Consider the following 21,301-nt stretch of genomic DNA (forward strand, 5'->3'; position numbering starts at 1 on the left):
GATAAAGATAGATAGATAGATTAACGATAGATAGATAGATAAAGATAGATAGATAGATAGACAGGTAGATAGATAGATAAAGATAGATAGGACAACGATGAATAGATAGAATAGAGACAGGTAGATAGATAGATAAAGATAGGTAGGCGGATTAAAGAGGTAGATCAGAGACAGATAGCTAGATAGATCAAAGACCTCCAGATAGAGAGATGTGTGAGAGAAAGAAGATGGTTCGGGTAGACAAGCATGGAGGAGAGGAGAAGACGAGAGAAGAAGAGAAGACATACCAGAAGAAGCTGTCTGAACGCTTGGGCTGCACCTACAAGAATGAAGGAAGAAGAAGTCATCCTGCAAACAAAAGGCAAAGAAAGAATCCAAGTTCAAGAGAAAACTTTAACCATGGAATCTCCTTTAAATGAACGAGCAAATAGGAAGATGAAGACAATGAGGACAGAACAGAGAAGAAAGGCTTGGAAGAAGAGAAAAAGAAAATAGAAAGGGAGAGAGATACAGCGAAAGAGATAGAGAGAGAAGGAGAGAGATAAGATAGGGAAAAAAGTATTCACGGCCATACAAACTGTCGACCAATGACGAAAGGAAAGAAACCCCTCCTCCTCCTTCTCATCGCGTACAGAGAAGACAGAGGACGGTCCACACGAGAAGACTTCGCTCACGAACTGGAGAAAAGAAAAGAGAAAGGAAAAGATGAACAAGCAAAGAGATACACAAGAAAGAAGAAAGACGGAAAAGAGTAGAGCAAGAAGATTTTGCGGCCTCTTCTCTGGAGAGGCGTCGTCTCAACAAGAGAAAGAGGGGGACAAAGACAAGGAAAAGAGAGAGAGGGAGAGACGAGAGAGAAAGAGAAAGAGAGAAAAGAGAGAGACGGACAAGAGAAATGCTGTCTCTGTATGTCGTCTAGGGCCATTAGTACAATCGTTCGTTTCTTTCTTTCTTGGACTCCTGTGGATGGATCTAAAAGAAACCTAGATAAGCTATCATGAGATCTCCTCCTAGATACGGACACCTTCTTATGACTCAATCCATAGCTAGCTAGCTATCTCTATCTATCTTTCTATCTCTCTCGCAGTCTCGATTGTCTCCTCCGTACTTGTCTTTCATCCACTGCGGAAGTTCTCTAGGATTCCTCAGCCCGGACATAAACGCGCTTTCATTCTCCTCCATCTTATTCTTCTCACTCTTCTTCTTCTTCTTTCCTCTCTCATCCGTCTTTTCTCCTGGTCTTTGCAGATGACCCTGATCACCGCAGTCTTCTCTTTCTCCTTCTTCTTCTTCTCCTCCTCCTTTTGCTTGAGAAGGTGAAGACATGAACCTCAAGGGTTCATCTAGGAGAAGAAGAAGACGAGGTCGTTTGCCTTCTCCTAGAGATTGAGAGAGATGAATCTCTATGAGGCATCTTTCTTCATTCTTTCTTTCTAGAGATCTCTTCGCTCCACTCAATCTTACAGCTAGAGCTGCAAGCTTTCTTTGCTTGACTTTCTCCTCAAGATAAGAGGACTTCCGAAGCTCTTCTTGTTCTTTTGTCAGATCCTTTATCTTTCTCTCTAGATCTTCGATCTTCTGATAGATATCTTGATACATCATCTCTGCAATTGTCTGTCTTCGAGAAAGACTAGGAAAGACAGAGGAAACACATCTCTCTCTCTCTTCTCCTCTCTTGCTATCTTCTTCTTCTTCTTTCAGTTCCTCTTCTCCTTGTCCGTGTTCTTCCTCTCTTTCCCTTTCTCTCTTGTCTTCTTTTTCTTTCTCTTCAGGTGTCTTTGCCTTTGGCCTGAAGAGAGAGAGAGCTGGTGGACGTTTTCGAGGAGGAATGAAGAAGTGCGTGCGTAGAAGAGAGTGGATTTCATGAGAGATTTGGAGAGCTAGCTCTCTAGTAGGTGTAAGGATAAGAGAGAAGGCAGAGCCTTGTTTGAGAGCTTCGATAACTTCAGGAGAATCGAGACACCCCGCGTAAGATAAAAAGCTCTCCGATTTAAGTCTCTCTTCTTCTTCTTCATATTCTTGTTCTTCTTCTCCTCTTTGAACCCTTGAATTCTCTTCATTGCGTAATTGAGACTCCCCTCTCACCGGTTCAGGTGTACATACACCTGATGCATCAGTCGAGGTGTCTGCTCTTCCTTCTCCCCGTCCTTTCTTCTTCTTCTTTTCCTTTTTCTGTACACGAGTATCTCTGGAACTCTTCTTCTCTTCTCCTTTAGAAGATAAAGAAGAAGAAGACGACGAGAGAAACGAAGAATGTCTTTGATCGCTGATGGAGGGAGAACTCTTCTGTTCTCCGAATATAAGGCGATAATGTTTCTGAGAGAGGTTTCTTTCCAGAGATTCTTCAGAAGAGTCACTTGTTCTTTTCTTTTTATTGCAAGAAGAAAACTCACTTGTTTGCTGAGAATGATGGTGCCAATGAAGAATAGGAAGAAGAAAAGAGAAGGTTTTCCCTCCACCTGTCTCTGCATGCAAAAGAACATCTTGGCCGGCCGCTCCGAGAAGAATCGACGCTGCTTGGATGCCCGTAGGTGAAGTGACACCTTGAAGGTGAAGAGCAGCTGAAAGATAAGGAGGGAGAGGAAGATTTGCAAAGATAGGATTTGAAAAGAAAAACGAAGAAGGCGAAGACGAGAAAGAGAAAGAAGAAGAAGAAAGAGGTGTATTGGACGATGATGGTGAAAGAAGTGAAGGAGAAGAAGGGGGTGAAGAAGAAGAAGAGGAGGAAGGAGAGGAAGGAGAAGGAGAGGGGGAAGAAGAAGAAGCGAAAGGAGAAGAGGAAGGTGAAGGAGAGGGAGAAAGAGGAGAAGAGGGAGGAAGAGGAAGGGGAGAAGGATGATCGGAAGAGGCCTCAAGTAAAGTCGAAGTAGGAGAAGAAGAGAGAGAATGAGTGGTCATTGTTGAAGAGCTAGAACACGAAAAAGAAGAAGCTATATCCCCACAGAGAAAAGAAAAATGCGAAGTCGAAGAAGAAGAAGAAATCTCCCTTTCCCTCCCTGTATGACTACCTAACTCAAGGTGACTCCATCCCCCTCTACCTCTTGCCTGACTAGTTCTTTCTTTGTCTCCCCAACAGACCAATCGACAAGAAAAGTCCAGTGGCGTCATCGATTCATTCATCATGAGCCTACATCGATTGTCTCCTGTCCCCAAATCCCTACGACTCCCTCCGCCTCCCCTAGATACTACAGAAAGAATGCTACGCGCCCTACTGTAAATAGACCTTCTCCCCATCCCCCTCTGTATAGATCCACAGAGAAAAGCAGGGCTCCGAATGGCTTGTAGAGAGGAACGTTTTCTATCTCTGCATGCACCTATTCTTCTTAAAGGCGAAGAAGTTATTTCTTTCTTCTCTAGAGAAGAAAACAGGAGAGGAGCACTCAGGAAGGAAGGGCAAGAGGACCGAATTTCCGAGGAGACACCTGAGCAGCCCCGTAGGCTTCTTGTCTCTCCGTTGGAGTAAAAGCCTACAGATGGAGAGATTCTTGTAGGTGTCCGGAGAGACGAGGGAGAAGAAGAGAGAGAATAAGAAGAGGAGAGAAGGGAGCCTGGACGATAAGAAGCTGAAGGGAGAGAGAAAGAAGAGAGATTATGAGACAGAATAGTTGGTCCATCTTCACCGTAGAAGAAAAGATGAGAAGATCGACTTTCTCTTTTCTGTGTAGAGACCCTCTCCCCCGACGGAGGAGGAGGATAGCGCGGCTGTACATACACCCCATTTGTCTGGTGTCTTTCATTCCAGCCTGGAATCGCAGTTAGAAAAGTTGATTTTCTAAAAGATGAGGAGAAGGAAGTTGCGAGGACATATTCTACTCCTGCATCTGTTGAGAAAGTATGGAGACAAAGGATAGAAAGAAAGAGCTTTAAACCAGTAACCCAAGGGAAGAGGAATTGCGAAGAATGATAGGAATGATAAAGAGACAGTTTGAGGGGTTTAACAAGAGGGAAGAGATCTCCTACAGATGGAATGGTCATAGAGTGAGCCTTCATCCTGTCTATCTCTCGGTGTGTCTCTCCGTCATCCAAGAGAGAGAAAGGGACTCTATGCGCCAGGTGTAGATTCACTGGAGGTGTGTAAGAAGAGACACAATTCTCCCTTCGTTTCTCTTCATTCTTGTGAAGGGAATCGAAGCAACTGTTGGATCGAGGTTCTTTCTGTGTCTTCATAAGACCCGCTGCAAGACATCCTCCTCGTGTGTCTCTCTCTTATCAAACATGCTGGAGAAAAGATCCGCAAGTCTTCTTTCAATAAGAAGCACGAAGCTTCTCTCTTTTGCCGATTCTATTCCATCATGAAGACAACTCCACCGGGAGATCATCTTAGAGAGATAGAACCCGTCTCTCTCCCCGAAGAAAGTAGAAAGCAAAGACAGAAGAGTAGGGAGACATCCTGGAGGGCGTGTAGCCCCGAGTGAGAAAGCAATCGCCAAGAAAAAGGCAAGACACCAAAGAATTCCGAGGAAGAATGAAGAGAGAGAGAAGGCTTAGTGGGTTAGTTCGATGCATAGCCATCGATTCTTCCTCGCCTCCACGGCCTCTCCCGCCGTCACATCTCCCCGCGGGTGTAACTACACTGCTGAGGCCATGAATGAACTCGAAATGTCTGTACGAATGTCTCGTGAGAGAAGAGAACAGAGAAGTTCAGACGGAAGACAAGCAGAACGCAAGAGGAAAGAAGTTAGAGCCATACGTCTTGCAGAAGAAGTGTAAAATTCCGTGAGAAATCGCCAGATGAAGAAGGTCTGCTGTCTCTGCCCCGGTATTGTTCAGCCGCGAGATACGGCTGATCATTCAATCGATTGATCGGTCGTTGCAGATCTATCGCTTGGTCGATCCTTCATCATGCATGCATCTATCGATCCATCCATCTATTCTAATGACTACCAGGGCGGGAATGTGTTTCTCTACCTGTTCCTCTTGCTCCTAGAGAGCGTTATGAGTCTCCTTGCATGCGTGATAAGACTCAAAGGGAGAGGGAAGGAGAGACACACACACACCCTCTGTCTCTGATCTATCGTTGCAGGCAAGACCTCTCTTTCTCTACTCCCCTAGATTCTCTTACAGTGGAATGAAAGATCTTGCAGTGGATGTATACGTAAATAGCCAGTCTAGTCGTTCCTCTGTGCTACGGCGAGGAGTTCCCGTGAGAAGGAAACGAAAGAAAAGCAAGGGAGGGAGGAACTTCCTTTTTCCCTCTATCGAAGAAAAGATCTAACGTGGCTTGGATTGAGAGCCTTCGTAGTGGTAGGCTTATCGGGAAAGAGGTTAGGTTAGGGGAGCTCGGCAGGGGAAGAAGAAGAATAAGGAAGAATCTTGATAGTTGTATCTCCTGTGAATTTCCTTTCTTTCAAAAAGCGTTAGATGCTTCAGCTCTTCCCATGGATAGAAAGAAGAAAGACTTTCACCCAACAGCATGAAGAGGAGATGAGGGTCATCTTCTTCCTTTTCTTCTTCTTGGAGATGAATATGACGAAACCTGTTTCACTCTTCTCTCTCTTTCTTCTTGTTTACAAACATATCCGTTTACTTCGATAGATATCCTTACATCTAGAGCTCCTGGAAGAAGTTCCTCCCCTCTCTCTTGAGGTCGACTTCTCTTGAAAGATATCATCTCTCTTACTTATTCAGGAATCTATTCTTTCACTCTGATTGATGTGTGCGGCGAGTTGATGTTTTAACCTAAGAAATCTCCTGCATGCAGTCTCGTTGATCTGACCAGAGGTTGTTTCGCGACAAAGAGAGCAAGATCTCTCGGGGAGGCCCTCAGCTACACAGGTAGAAGAGAAGCCTATCATAAGATAGACTCCAAAAGAGAGATGAAAAGAAAAGCGTTAGTGAGAGGGCAGCTGGGATGACGTTAGGATCTAGTGTAGCAAGCGACAAGACCCAAATGTAGAGAGCTCTATCCAGTTCGATGGTTAGGTAGTATAAGCCGCTCTTATTTCTATATGGTGGTCATTAGTAACCAACGCCATAGAGGGTCGACTTCAGTTTCTAGGACCTGTGTATCATAAAGCTTTCAAACTTCATTCCGCTTCTACGTCGAAACAGACCAGCGAGTTCTTTCCTACTACAATCTCATTCTCCCGCGCAGAGAGGAGACAGACAGCGTCGCTGTCTATCACCGGAGAGAAGAAAGGATATCTACGACTGGAGTTCCTTGGAAAAACATCTTCCATGTGGACGTGAAAGTGGAGGTGTATGTACACTGGAACGACTACTGCCTTCGATCCGTTCTCTCCTCGAAACCAACGAACTTGAGGCTTCTAAGGGGACTTTGTCAAGATGAGAAGGAAGAGAGAATTCTTCACCACCAATTCTCTGCAGTAAAAAGCGACTCTTTGATCTACGCACGCAGGGACTACCAGCCCTCTCTCAACTTCATCCATAGACAGATAGATAGGTCATATGCATGTCGTCTCACATCCACAGAAACTCCAAGGATCACGTCAAATCGAAGAAAGGCATCTTTCTCACATCCATTTACACCATCTTTCCACAAAGAAAAAACAGTACGTGACAAAAGCAACTTCTACACTTCATTCTCTTTGCCTCTCCTACGAACAGTCTCAACCAGGGGCTCTCCTCTCCGTCTCAAATCGGTCTCTCTCTCTCTATCTCTTCCGAATCGTCTCCACTCCTACCGGAAGATCCTCTCTCTTTCGTTATACATGAGAGAGTATAGCGCGTGGAAGACTGTGAAAGCGATGCACTGCCTTTCTCTTTTCTATTCTCTCTGAATCTCCCTCTCCTTGGAAGTCTTCCTCATACCAGGCTCCATGATACCATTCTCTTCTTCTTATTGTAAGAATGATATTAAGAACATGAGACCTCCATAGACGTCTCCTGCTTTATCTCCTTCCCGGCTCTTTCTTTCTGCTCGAGAAGCTCTCTCGAGACCTCCATCTACACTTCTTTCTTTCAACGGGAAAGTTATCGACTGTGGTGCTAAGCAAAAAGGATTTCTTTAAGGGAAAGCACATGCGGTGATTCGAAACACTTTCCTGACCGAACCGCCCTTTGCACATGCACAGACATACAAGTGATGCTGTAAGGACCCACAGACGTATCTACCTCTCTCTCCATGTGTAATCTTTCTCCGTAACGTATAGATGTGTATATATACTTAAGTATGTAGAGAGACAACTTACACAGACATCCTCGCCCAAACACGTGAGCTAGGAATGATAACTATGTGGATCAAAAGAAAACATTCTTTGGAGAAAAGAGAGAGAAAGAACGCCTGCTCTGTCTGGAAACAAAAGCAACCTTTTTCTCTATCGTGAGGCAACTAAGATAGGAGAATCCAGGCTTTCTTAGGAGGCCTGTATCTCTCGCTAGAAAAGTTTTGAGAGACTAGTGGAAGAAGAACTCGCTGGAGTGTATGTCCACTTGAGCGTGACTCCTACAGTTAGAGGACTGAAGGTCCTAGCACCTTCTATACAAGAAAAACATCTTCGGGCGCAGTCATATCGAAACATCTTCTCGACTTGATCTTCTTTCAAAGTCGCAGGAGACGGAGAGACTTGAGCTACCTAGAAGAAAAGAGAGAAAGAAAAGAAAGAAGAAGAACGACGATGAGCCAAATAGTCTCAGTTCATGTAAGCAGATAGATGTCTCACGTATGTATATATATATATATATCTGTACATATATTTATATCTATATAGATGTATTGATAAGTGTCCTAGTTTCACGTTTAGAAGCGACACCTCTTACGTTGCCTCCTCCGGCTTGTCTTGGGAAAGTGTGTATAAGGAAAGCTCCATACAGCCTTCTACTGTATAGACACCTGGCAAGTGTATCTACACGGGCCAGGGTTGTAGAAGTTCCGGGTATAGAGCATCTTTCCCACTCTTGTTTCTTTCTCCGGAGAAGGTACAAGAAAAATGAAAGAAGTTAGACTGAAGTGAATTATGCAAGAGTTAATGATGAGAATGCGTCGCTTTCCAGCTGACTAGAAAACTCTCTTGTCTGTTATTCTTCTGTATGTACACTCGATCATCTCTCAAAGGGGGGAGAAAAAAAACGGAAAGAAAGAAACTGGAGAAGTCTTGAAGAAAGAAGACTTTCTTTGATCATACCATACATACACAGCTAGATAAACATGTAAGTCTCTCTCTATATCGATGCCACATGAAGAAAGAGTTGAAATTTATGGAGATACACAGCCTTCAGACCTACATGATGATCTATACACAGGTGTATATACACCGTGGCAACCACCGCGACTGAGTGATCTAGGAGATTTCCTTCACATCTCTCTTTAACATTTCTTCTTCACTTGGTCGAGTGTATCTTTCTCTCTTGGCGAGGTATGTACAAGCTAAAGTCTGGAGGGAAGCCATTCTCAGAGAGAGAGAGAGAGTATCAGAATTAGTATGATAAGATCCATACATCCAACCTATTCGAGAACTCTTCTCTATATGAAAGCTAGCCACTCGCCTTATCTACCCGTACAGCCTTCTTCAAACCTATCTACATGTTGAGGGAGAGAGAATTGAAGAGTTTCTGTAACCTCTTCTTCAATCGAGAGAAGCTGGGTAAGCAAGAAGTCGTATGAGAAGTGCTAGCGCACCTTCGATATCTATCACGACAGTATCCGAGCTTGGATTTCCCACCTCTTCTACGAGAGAAGAAGAAAAGAAGAAGAGAAAGAAGAAGTTGTTTTCTTTCTTTCTCCATCGTGTGTCCTTCTTTACCTTGATAAATCCTCTCCGAGTAGGATCATGAGCATAGAGAGCTCTCAGTTCATGGCCCCCCCCTCCCCCTACAGTGTTCTTTAGGAGAATCAAGAAGAGCCGATAATCCATCCAGTGGGAATTAAAACACGATAGCAAGATCCGACGTCTCTCTCTGTTCAATTCTCCTACATGCACATCAGGGGAGAGGAAAGAAAGAAAGAAAGGAAGGAGAGAAAGAAAGCTCTGTACGGGAAGGAAGAGTATGGCTCTATAAAGGATACACAAGAGCAACTCCCAACTACGTCAGAGAATAGAAGACCGAAAAGAGAAAACGATAGAGAAAGGAAAAGAAAGAGAGAGATAGACAGGAAGAAAAGACGGAGGATAAAGACATTGAAAGAAGAACAAGAAGAGAAGAAGACAAGGCTCCTGTTCCTCTTTGTCATTTACAGTTGGGACATATTTCTCTTCGCTCTCCCCCTCTGTTTCTAAGCTATTTCTCCTCAAGATACTTGTGCCTGCCTATACATCGATATATCTACATACATATATATATGCATATGGATACGTACATCTCCTCCTATACCTCCTAAATCTATCTTCCTCTCTATATATATCTATGTAGGTGCACATAGAGCTAAGGAGAAGAACGCAAGGGGGAGGGAGGCTATAGTGGGTATACGCAGATCGGTGGATGACGTAAAGGACCAAGCAAAGAAAACTGGAAAGCACGTATGAAAGAAAGGGAGATAAAGAAAGATAGCGAGAGAGAGGGAAAGAGAAAGACAGGGATAAAGAGAAATGAAGAGATAGGAATGAAGAATCTTCGCACTGCTGCTGAGATAGAAAGCATGAAGTGTTGAAAACAAGAAGAATCAAGTGTGATTGAAGTAGATGAACTGCTGCTTCTACTTCTTCTTCTTTCAGCTTGCTTCAGCTTGACCTCCGATAGAAAGAGAATGAGACAAGGAGAAGGAGGGAGAGGAAGGGAAGAAGAAAAAGAAAAAGTAGGAAAATACTAACATGAGAAGGCGCCAATGAACAAGAAAAAAACACTTCCACTTGGACCTATGTATCTATCTCTCTATCTATCTCGCCTAGGTCGTTCTTTCTTCTCCTTCTTCTTCCTTCCTTTCCTTCTTTCTTTCTTCTCCCTTTCCCTGTAGCTCACACCTATATATAGTACGCTGCAAGGTCAGTCAATGGACTAATAAGGTAGGAAATACAGTTAGATCTTCCTCTCTTTGTTTCTCGCTGATCCTTCAGCATCTTCCCTCTGCGTTATCTCTCCTGGACCTCTTCGTTTTCATTCTATTACATGACCTCTGCTAGTAGCTCTCTATCTGTAGGTCTCTCTTTTCCTTGTTTCTCGTAGTACCTACCCGCAAGACATACTTGCCTAAGAGCATTACACACAATAGCGCGATTCGAGACAGACCCAAGAGAATTCTTCGCTCCTTCTCTTCTCTGCTCCTTCTTCTCCCTCCTCATCTTCTCATCCTCTTCTTCTTCTCTTATTCGTGGTAGCCATCTTCTATTGTCTTCCCTTTCTCTCTGTTGTTTCTGTGTATCTTTCTCTTCTTCCTCTTCATTCTTCCTGTTCTCTCTCTTATGCTTCTCGAAAGAGAGGACGAGGGGAGTTGCAAGAGATAAAGAAGAAGAAGAAGAACAAGGAGAAGGACAGCAAGGAACCTCAAAGTCCCCTAGAGCGACTACAGGATCGTGAGCTAGCCTCTTTTCTCTCTTAGAGAAAGAAGAAGAAGAAGCTAATGAAGAGCTACCTCCTCCTTGATTTCGAAGAGAAGAAGAAGAAGAAAAGTAGGAGGAAGTGTGTCTCGGGGGAATGCAGACAGTAGAAGAAGTGGATGAGAACGATGAGAGAGAAGATCTCTGAGGAACTGCCGCCCCTAGTGCGAATTTCTTTCTTAGGTTCCCTTCTTGGTGTTGCCGGCTATCACGATTCGGCTTATCTGCGGAGAAGGTATGGTGTGAGAGAACAGAAGAGGGAGACGTCTTTGGGAGATGCAAGTGACGTGGATGGCTAGTAGAAGAAGAAGATGATCTAAGGTGTTTCTCTTCTTCTTCTCCTTCTTCCGCATCTTTGGAGGCTGAACGATGTTTAGCGAGGAGATGCTGTCTCCGTGAGAGAGAGCGAAGAAGGAAGTTCTTCTCTTGTCTTTCTCTCTCCGCCCTGTAGTGAAGTAACAAGGAGACAGGAATGAAAGACGAGGCAGGAAAGAAAGAAAGAGAAAGAGACCGGAGATGAAGAAAAAGAGATATATGGACGTAGGGAGATAGAGATAGATACATACATAGAGAGGGATGTAGGTTCAGCTAGAATGATAGATGGATAGGTAGATCTATACATTAATGAAAGATAGACAGACCAGAAACATATACAGAGATAGGAGACACGTGGATGAATTGATCAATACAGATAGCTCTACTTAAATTGATGTGGATAGATAGCAACATATAGAGACAAGTAGATCAATAGATGCCCATATGCATGTATATCGAGAGAAAAGTGTGACTAGATATGATCCATGGTGTACATACACCTCATCCATACCTGAACAGTCAGACAGACATCCAGCGTTTCATACAAATCAAAAGCGAAGGTAGGAAGATCTAGAGTCAAAGCTTGTCTACGAACGAAACGTACAAAGACACTTCGTCGCCTACATATGAAGACCCGTAGTGAAGTGATTCTCCGAGTCTATGTAGACAAGTATAGAGACATATCTAAATAGACGTCTATATCTATACATATATAAGTCGGTCTATCTATACACACTCTAAGAATATCCATATGCGCATATATGCATGGTTAGATAGTCATGCAGGTAGAATTAGAGGGGATGTCTAGATATCTATACCAACAGGTGAATCTATGGGTATCTATTTTTTTGTGTATCTGAGCGTGTATGCAGTTGGAGTGACGTACTGCTTGTCAGGTGTAATGACAGCGTCGCCATGCATAGGAACCTCCAGAACTGAGCGATATCCCAGCCATCTCTCAAGATCTTTTCTTTTTCTTTCTCTTTCTTCTTCTTCTTCCTCTTCTTCTTTCCCTCGTGGATTTGTCTGTTCCTTCTTTTCTTTTTCTTCTTTCGTTTCCTTCTCACAAGTCTTTTTCTCATTCTCCTCCTTCCTTTCTTCCTTTCTCTTCATTCTTTCTTCTAGCTCTGCTTCTTCTTCTCCTCTACACGCTGATCTTCTTCCAGCAGAAGAAGAGGCTCTACCATGATTTCTGTCTATTCCTCTTTTCTTATCAACTTCTCGTTCCTCATCGTCTCCGTTTCCTATCATGCCGTGATCTCCTTCTCTCATCCTGTTCTTCTTCTTTTCTTGTTTCGGTCCATCCATCTCTTCTTCTTCTTCTATTAGACTCGCGTCTTTCTTTCTTAATCCTGTGAAACATCTTGTATTAGAATCGACACTCGTGAATGCTCTCCCGTGAAGTTCGTCTTCTACAACTAAAATTCTCTTCTTCTTCTTCTTGTCCGTCTCTTCTCTCTCTTCTTCTTCTTCCTCGGCGGCTTTCTCCCCCTCTACCCATCCCCTTGTTCTTCTTCTTTCATCGAGATCCGTCACAGCCTCTACATCCTCTATAGCTTCCATAGTCAGTTCTATTACTTCCTCCTCCTCCTCATCTTCAGCTTCTTCTTCTTCTTTCTCTTTGGAGACCCTAAGAGAGGAACAGACCTTTTCTTCTCTCGGGGTTCTACCGTCAGGACGCTCGATTCCTTCCAGAGAACGGCCCTGCAGAACTTCAGCTAAGACTTCTTCTCTTCCATTACCCTTGCCAAGAAATCTCTTCTCTCTCAGCTGTTCCTTGATAAAATGTTTCTCTTCTTCTTCTTCGTCTTGGTCGTCACCCTTCTCCTGTACACACACCCCAGAAGAGAGAGTCTTCTGCCAAGACACCTGGCTATCAGTGCTGAGAATGGAAGAGAGTGTCTCTCTCGTTCTATCAGAAAGAAGAAGAGATAGATTCTTCTCTTTCTTCTTTCCTTCTGTCTGAAGCTGTTGAAGACTCATATGTCGTGAAGAAAGATTGAAGCTGTTTTGGTTTCTCTGTTCTTCTTCTCGGATTTCTCCTTTCTTTATACAGGAAGAACATGGAAAAGAGTCTTCTTCTTCTTCCTCCTCTTTCTCTCGTTCCCCATTCTTTCTAGGTCTCCCCAAGAGAAGGCTTTCTCCCTCTTCTTCTTTTTCTTTTCTTTCATCCAGGTCTTTATAGCTATCTGAGTGCTTCGGGTGATCTCCCCGCCTCAGTGGTTCTTTGTGTTCGGACGAGGAGGGAGAAGGAGATTCTTTCTCACTTTTCGTCTTCTTGTCTATCTCTTTTTCTATTCTTAGTCTTCTCTTTTCCTTTTCTGTATGATAGAATTCTTCTTCTTCATTCTTCACTCTCCTTGCTCTTCTCTGAAGCTCTTGATGTGAGAAATTTTGCTTGTTTACGAGGCTTAAGAAAAACGAGTCATCTAGGCTACTAGAGGAGAGATTCTCAGGTGTACATACACCAACCATAGGCGAAGAGGAAGATACACAAGAGATGATCGGCATGTTACCTGATGGATGTACAGCATACCTATCTTCTTCCTCTTTTCCACGGAAGGCTTCTTCAATCTTTTCTTCTCTTTCTTCAAGGTTATCTTTGCGAGCTTTTCTACACTTGACGATCCGAAAGACACGCGCTCGCACACTCTTCACAGGAAAGTCTGAAAGAGAGAAACAGGATGAAGAGGAAGAAGATGAAGAAGGATTGTCTCTTAGTTCTTCTTCTTGTTCTTCTTCTTCTTCGTTTTCTTCTCCTTCATTGCCATCCCATCGGGTCGTTCTTTCTTTTTCTTCTTCTTTTGTCCTTTCTCCGTGCATATCTTTGACTCTTCTTTCATTTCTCTTACCGGTCTTCCTCTCATAGAACTCCTTCTCACCGTGAAGATCACGATTCTCCCATCTGTCCTGGCAAGTCTCTCTTCTTTTAGCAGTTCTCTGTGAGGATGAAGAAGAAGAAAGAAGCTCCATAGTAGAAGAAGAAGGAGAGATATTTTCCTTTCTTTCCCTTGAATGAATGATGCTCCTCTGACCACCTAGTCTAAGCTCACTGTCGATACAAGACGAAGAAGAAGAAGAAGCTTCCTTTCTTCCGAATCTCTTCATATTCTTCTCTTTTCTTTCTCTAGCACTCCTTTCTTCAGATTTCCTTCTTTCTTTCTCCTGCTCATGTTTAGAGATGGAGCTGGGCGCTACAACTTCCTCTTCTTCATCTTCAACTCGCCCCTTAGAACAAGCGCCTCTCTCTCTCCTACTACGAGAGGCAGGAGGCGACAAGCAAGAGGAAGAGTAGGGAGAAGAAGATGATGGAGAATAAAAAGAAGAAGAAGAAGTTGGTGTGTCTTGCTGATAGGAAGAGAGAGAGGAGCTCTTTTCTTCGAGAGTAGATGAAGATGAAGAGAGCAGAAGACGAGGAAGAAGAGGAAGAACACTTCTTCTTTTTCTATGTTCACCTTCATGAATCTCTCCTGATGTTTCTCTCTCGGAGGGTTCTATCTTTCGTGAAAGCAAGGATGGATCATTCGATCTTTCAGACAGATTAACTGCTTTCATCTCCCTATGTCCTTCTCTCTTCTCTATAGTTCGTCTTTCTCCTTTCTCTCCGCTTATACTTCGATCTGTCTTCTTCTTATCTCTATGGATATGAGATATCTTCTTTCTGGCAAGATCTTTCTCACTGCACCGAGAGCTTTCCTCTTGCTTTCTCGGCGTTCTATTGGCGTACCTATCAGGGGTATCCGCAAAGGAAGAAGAAGAAGGAAAGAAGCTTTTCTTTCTTGTTCGATCCTTCTCTTTCTTTCTTTCATCTTCTATGTTTCTTGTCAGGTCTTGGGTCGACAGAGAAGAAGAGAAGACTCTTCTTCTTCTTTCTCTCCTTCTTCCTTCTGCTGATGCTGAGGTTCTCCTTGATAAGAGATTTCCCCTCGCGTCAGTTCTTTCCTCTTCTTCTTCTTCTCCCCCTCCCTCTTCGTTTTCTTTCTGCCTTGTACTTCTTCTTATCGAGCTACAACGGATTCTATCTCTATCTTTCTCAGTAGACAGGCTTTGACTCGTTCCTTCCGGTAAGGTGGCTCTCTTCGCTCCTGGACTCGGTGTGGAGAGAGACTTTCTTCTTCTTATGAAACAAGCAGAGGAAGAAGAGAAAGAGGAATTATCTAGTGAAGACTTTTTCCTTTCTTCTGCTTCTTTTTCCCCTTGTTCTTTTCTTTTCTGTCTTTTCTTATCTATGGAGGAGAGCTCGTCTTTCTGGTCTATCATGAATATACTCATCGATGGTTGCGATTTTGACTTGAGATAGGATGATCTTCTCACTTGCTTTTTTCCTTCTTCTTCTTCCTCTTCATCTTTTCTTCCTCTTTGGTGCCGTTCACTATAGGACATCTTTTTACAGAGGTTTTTTCCCCCTAGATCTCGAAAGGTAGAAGAAGAGAAGGACGAAGAAGAAGAAGAAGGAACCTTGGTACAAGCAGACATAGCCCTCCGAAGAAGTCTTCTCTCGGATGGCATCTCTCTCCTTCTGCCTCTTTCTCTTCTACTTCTTTTCTCTTCTTCACTCTCTTCAGGTGTGTTATAGATTCTCTCATTCTTTCTCATTTCTTCTTTCTGCCTAGGAGGGGGTCGAGAAAGATTTCTATGGCTTCTTCTGTCTAATGGCCTATCAAGAGAGATCGGAGAGAAGGAATCGAAAGAAGAGGTAGAAGACGATGAAGGCTGTTTCTTTGGAGTTCTTTGCTGGGAAATCCTTCGAGAAGAGATATTCCTATCAAAAGAAGGCTCTCCAGTGCATGCACCGCTAGAATAGGAATGAGCCGCTTCATCTGAGTTCGCTGTACTGACAGTTGAAGAGTCAAATGAAGAGTATTCTTCTATGCTCTGTTTTCCCTGAGAACCTTTATCAGCAAAAGAAAAGCGAGGTAGAAGAAAGAGAGGAGAGAAGAAGAAGAAGACGATAAAGAAAGAAGAGCCATTGGTATGGGAATGCGATTCAGCATCGACTGTAGGAGTGGTGTTCGGAGAACTTCGAGGGGAAGAGAGATGTTTATCGATACAAATACCTATCATTAGAAGAGAGAGATTGAAAAAGAAAGAAAGAAGAGAAAGAAGCAAGGAAGGAAGGAAAGAAAGAGAGAGAGAGACGTTTCTTTACACTAGAGACATATAGAGGGTGATAGGAATACATCTATGATCCATTACGCTTCTTCTTCTTCTTCAAGAAGAATCAAGATTACAGAAACACAAAGAAGGAAGGAGTCAAACTGGCTATTTCTCTCTCTCTCCCTACAGAGAGATGGCAATCCTGTATTCCTATTTGTTTATAGAGATAGGCAGATATACGTGATCGGTCTGATTCTACCTATAGCTCTATGGGTAGATTTGTATCTATGTTGAGAGAAGTGAAGGAAATGGGGATAGAGATGAGGAGGACCAGATGTGTATGAACTCAGACATGATGACTGAAGAGACGTCATAGTAAAGAGGTGAGGCACTTAGATATGAATGCTATCTGTATGAGAATGCATACGCAGTAGATGAAGATATATAGACTAGGAGAGAGCCGCTGTATAGCAGTAAGTCTCTTGATCAAGTATTTATGTGTGCGAATAGAGATAGTAGGAGCAGTCTCTTTGTCATCTAATCAACTAGATCGATGGGTTCCAGAAAGAGAGGGAAAAGAAGAAAGGAAAGAAGAAGGGTCGATGGATTGCAAGGGAAGAAAGAAAGGAATGAGAGGAAGTCTCAATGAGATTTATGAGAAGGAAGATGAAACAAGCATGTCCTTACCTTTGATGCCTTTCTTTCTAGACGGGATTAGATGGGTTTTCTGTTGGGAAGAATTCTTTAACATCATCATCTCTCTTCTTTCTTCTTCTTCCGCTCCAGGTACAAGAGATCCTCTAGTACTCATGACTGTAGAAGAAGAGAAGAAACTGGCGCGTTCTTCCTCTTCTTCATCTTCATGGGTCGAGTGAGCAAAGAGAAGATAATCCTGATCGTTTTGTCCTTTCTCTCTCTCATGGTCTTCTTCCTCAATCTCTCTTAGTCTCGAGTTGGATCGCATGCCATGTCTCTGAGGTGTATGTACACCTGAAGTCTTCCTACTCAAAGGTGTGTGATGGTGACGAGGTAAGATCAGAGAACGGTCGTTTTTTCTCTCTTCTCTTCTTCCATTATCGTTATCGTCGTCATTCTGCTGAAAGGTTTTCTTTCTACGATGTGAAGAGGATGAAGGATTCTCTTTCGATAAAACAGGCATAGAAACCGCCCGTCTCTTCATGAAGAGGATTCTCTTCTCATCTCTATCATGCCGTGTCTCTCTTTCATGAGCATCACTATTGTATATTCTTTCTCTTTTTCTTGGAAAGAGTTCTTCTCCGTCTACTTCTTCTACAGCTTCCTTTCGACAACGAGAATAAACATATGGATAGTTAGAAGAAGCTCTCTCTGAAGAATCTTCGTACCATCCATGTGGGAGAGATGTAGTTGCCGATCTCGTCAAGACCCGCCCAGACGGAAGAGATCCACGAAGAGACTGCCTACTAATGGTATTCAAGGAAAAAGTTGGAATTTTCTCCTTTCTTCTTTCTCTTTTCATTTTTTCTTCTTCTTCCTCTTCCTCTCGGCTTTCCTTTTCTTGTTCTCTTTCTCTACGTCCTTTTACGAATCTTCCTTCTTCTTCTTCTATGTTTTTCTTGCTTATCTTGTTATGCCTTAGCTCATTCTCTCGCTTCTTCTCTTCTTCTATGAAACTTGTGCTTCTCTTGAAGCGGTGACGGGGCTCTTCTTGTCGATCATGAGCATTCTGCTCTTCTTGTAGAGAAGGAAGAAGAGTTTGTGGTTCTTTGAAGGGCTTGTAGCCAGGAGCATTCCACGGCAAAGAAGAGATTTCTTTCTTTAACTTCCAGCCATCTTTCAGCAGAATAGAACAGTAAGGCACATCTCTGAGCTTTCTTTCAGAGTCATTCCTTGATACCATCTTTCTTCTCTCTTCAGAAGAAGACTTTAATATTTCTTCTTCTCCTCCTTTTGCTGGTCCTTTCGATCTACGAATCCTTTCATAGCTTTCTTCGATCTTCTTCTCTTGTTTGGAATTCTGAGAAGAAGAATAACGCAGTGGAGAGGTGAAGATCCTTCTCTGTCTTCTCTCAGGATTGTAAATGTTCTTTAGATCAAGTGTGTAGATTCCCTTCTTTTCCCCTTTTTCGGTTCTTCTGCTTCCTTCTTTGTTCTCTATTCTTTCCTCTCTCTCCCACTCGTGTATCTTCTCTCTTTCCTGAGGATTCTTGTTTTCACTGTGAAGCGGTCGATGAGAACGTAAAGAAGAAGAAGGAATCTTCTCTCTGCCTTTCCCCCTTCTGTTTCTCTCCTCCTCCTCCTCCTCTTCCTCTTCTTCTTCTCTTCTCCGACTTCGGTGTTCTTCTTTTGCTTCTTCCTCTTCTTTTCTTTCTTTCACCATAGTAGATGACACTTCAGAATCCATAAGGTTTATGAGCATATCATGTACTAGCTTCAACTCGACAGATAGCTGACGGCGACTTAAACCTCTATGGAACTCGGGGTCTTCAGGATTCTCAAAATAACATAGATCTTCTTCTTCTTCTACTTCTTCTACTTCTCTCTCTTGTCCTTTCTGTTGTATTTCAGACCCTTGAGTTAGATGACTCGACGAAATCAAAGAAGGCAAGGAGAAAATCCTTCTTAAAGCTTCATCTCTAGAGAGTGTATCTACACTCCTGACGGGGTTCTGTGTCATTCGATCTTCATAAGGGTAGAGAAAGGATTCTTCTTTCTTTTCTTTCGATTGGAGCCTCTCTTGTTCTTCTAGACAGGGTCTGTATGGTGCAGTGGAGCTTTGCATAAGATAAGACACGAGAAAATAGGATAGAAGAAGAATAAAGAACAAGAAGAAGGAACGTTACGCGCCTCTCCCAGTTTTGCCTATCTTGACGTTTCCAAGAGAGAGGAGATACCCGTCTTTGTTCTCTCTTCTTCTTCTTTCTTTCTTTCTTTCTTTCTCTTGCGAAAGAGTGGGGAGAAAGGATGGGTTACCGAAGAGGTAAAATGGTTCTTTTTTTCCCTAGAGACACACTAGCGTGTTTAGCAAACTTCTATGTACATACATACATACACCCTTCATACCTAACTAGATCCATATATATCTACATGTGTATACATATCTAGAATAGATCTGCGAATATGAAGCTATGTATATAGATATCTGTATACTTCCAGATGGATAGACTCTGTATGTGTACGATGTACTCCCTACAGTAGCACGAAGTAAAGCAGAGGGGAGACTCCGCTTGAAAAGAAGAAAAAGGAGTTGAGAGAGAAGAAAATTGTCGTGGACTCCCATAAGAAAGAAGAAGGACAAGTGTAAAAGAAAGAAGAGGTTGAAGCTTACTCTGCGTTAAGTATGAAGCTCTCGACTCCATTCATCTTTCTCTCTTGATGAGAAGAAGATAGACTAGAAGAAGAAGAAGAAGGTGGAAAGATGTCTGGGCGAGGTGGAGAAGCTCCTACATTTCTCAAGGCCTCGTCAAGTCCCGAGATGATCTGATGACATGCTTGTTCTCTCGCGGCACCTTCTTCTTTTTCTTTTTCATCTTTCTCTCTTTCAAGATCTTAAGGAAAAAGAAAGAAGCCAAACACAGGAATAGAAAAGACGAAGAGACGTGCAATGACACGCAGCCCGGAAGAGATCCGAAGAAGGAGCTAAAGGTGAGGAAGAAGAGACCGGGAGAACAAGGAGTGAAGAGTTTTCTCTTTCTTCTTCAGAGGTGGTCGGGGGTGGAGGATAAGGAAATTGACTCACTGTTTTCTATTCAAATGTCATCTTAACAGAAGAAAAGAAAAAAAAGACTTTCTTTCTTCCTTTCTTCCTTTCTATCTTTCTCTTTCCTATAGCGGAGAGAAGCTCGGGGGGAAGACTAGGTGAGTTTAAGGATGCATCTTCATGAAAAGACAATCTTTAAGAAAGAGAAGCGAAGAGAGTTAGACAGACAGATGAATCGATAGATGGAGTCCATGTGTTGTGATAGACATCTGTACGAGAAGAAAAATGACACCGAGTCGATTGAAGGAGGTTCCGCTCATCTTACCAAGAAGGAAAGAGAGAGATGCTTTCTACTCGACCTGATATATATCTGTATCTATAGAAGATATCATCCTTAGTACACTTACTTGGAGAAAAACCCAAGTGATATAGACACAGCGAGACTACGAGGACTCACTTACTTCATGAGTTCCTTCTCCTTCAGACACCGAGTATAGGTATGACTTTCTGTGTATATGCTTATCATGGGTTCTATAAGCGTCTTTTTCATTGCGAAGAGATCGGCTAGCAGCGAGGGAGTTCGTCATTCCACACTCTTCTTTATCTATATCTGTTCTTTTCTTTCAATCATATGCTACTCATACACGACTCTATCTGTCTATCTATCTAGGCCTGTCTACAAAGATATACCGCGCAAATGTGGATGATGTATAGAGAGATAGATTTACAAAGATTTATACACATGCATATCTTAGTATACAAGTATACAGAGAGAGAGAGAGAGGTAGATAGATAGAGAGATGCCTCGCTCATTTTGCGCTCATGACGAATTGTCATGACTGTTAGATCAGAAGGTCCTGTGGCAAGAACAGGAATAGACCTCCAGATAAGATTTCTTTCATGGGAAAACAAAAAGAAGCTGATGGTCTACTTCAAGGCCTAGCGTTTCTTCTTGCCTTTCTCGATCTATCTCCTCTGACGGTGACAGTTGTTCCTCACAAGGCCTCATACAGCAAGTCGTCCGTACTGTTCGGCAAAGAGAACTACTCTTTTTCGAGATGTATCGTTATCTGTAAAAAGCTACGCGACGGTTCCTTTGGTCTCATCAGCAGCTTTTCTATCTATGTGTCTAGAAGAGGAGAAGAAGAAGACTCAACGAAGAGAAGCTTCTTCTCCTCTTCTTTCTCAATCTATCTCTTTCTCTGAAAGTGTCCTTGGATAAGGAAGTGGTAGATAGATGATAGATAAAGGTAGATAGATAGACATAGATAGCACACGACTCGATATCTAATAGTTTTCGTACTGGGGTAAGGAATAAGAAACCTTCTCCGTAGAGCGGAGATTCCTAATGTAATTCTGTCTAGGGAGAATAAATGAAGTTCTAACGGCTTGAAACTTTCCTTTTTCCCATCTCTTTCTACCCGTCCATGTCCTCCTCTGAGCGAACGACGCTTGAAAATTGCGCCTGATGCTCCCTATGTTTGTTAGCGTAGTAACTTCTTTCTTTTTTTGATGCCTGAAAAGGTTTTCTTTACCTTGCAAGGAAAGCGATAGAAGTCTTTCGACGTCCTCTACATCGTGGAGAGTTTCATTGCAACAAGAGGATGAACATCTTTCCTCTTTCCTAAGATCTTTCTGATGAGAGGAGGAATCATGTTGGTGTTGAGATAAAGAAGGCATTTTTAGATTCGTCTCATCTTCATAAGGATAGGATTGTAGCGTATCACTTTTCCCCGGAGTTAAGAATGAAGATAGCCGTGGATTGTGGGAAGAGATGTCT

At 42.9% G+C, this 21,301-nt stretch overlaps 2 protein-coding genes across 2 annotated transcripts; both read right to left on the reverse strand.

Annotated features, from left to right (window-relative positions):
- Nucleotides 1-287: 287 nt before the first annotated feature.
- On the reverse strand, nucleotides 288-4,798 carry CSUI_001927 (dead deah box helicase domain-containing protein; the record flags this gene model as incomplete). Its single annotated transcript, XM_068062130.1, has 2 exons — nucleotides 1,109-4,798; nucleotides 288-348 (listed from the first exon to the last, which is right to left on the reverse strand). Coding segments are annotated over exons 1-2 (3,120 nt in total), but the record flags the coding sequence as incomplete, so codon positions are not given.
- A 2,614-nt stretch (nucleotides 4,799-7,412) lies between these two features.
- On the reverse strand, nucleotides 7,413-16,980 carry CSUI_001928 (uncharacterized protein; the record flags this gene model as incomplete). The annotated part of the gene is made up of 5 exons (XM_068062131.1): nucleotides 16,530-16,980; nucleotides 11,632-15,802; nucleotides 10,067-10,875; nucleotides 8,703-8,869; nucleotides 7,413-7,535 (listed from the first exon to the last, which is right to left on the reverse strand). Coding segments are annotated over exons 1-5 (5,547 nt in total), but the record flags the coding sequence as incomplete, so codon positions are not given.
- Nucleotides 16,981-21,301: the final 4,321 nt, after the last annotated feature.

The sequence above is a fragment of the Cystoisospora suis genome (assembly GCF_002600585.1).
Source record: "Cystoisospora suis strain Wien I chromosome Unknown contig_796, whole genome shotgun sequence".
Taxonomy (NCBI): Eukaryota; Apicomplexa; class Conoidasida; order Eucoccidiorida; family Sarcocystidae; genus Cystoisospora; species Cystoisospora suis.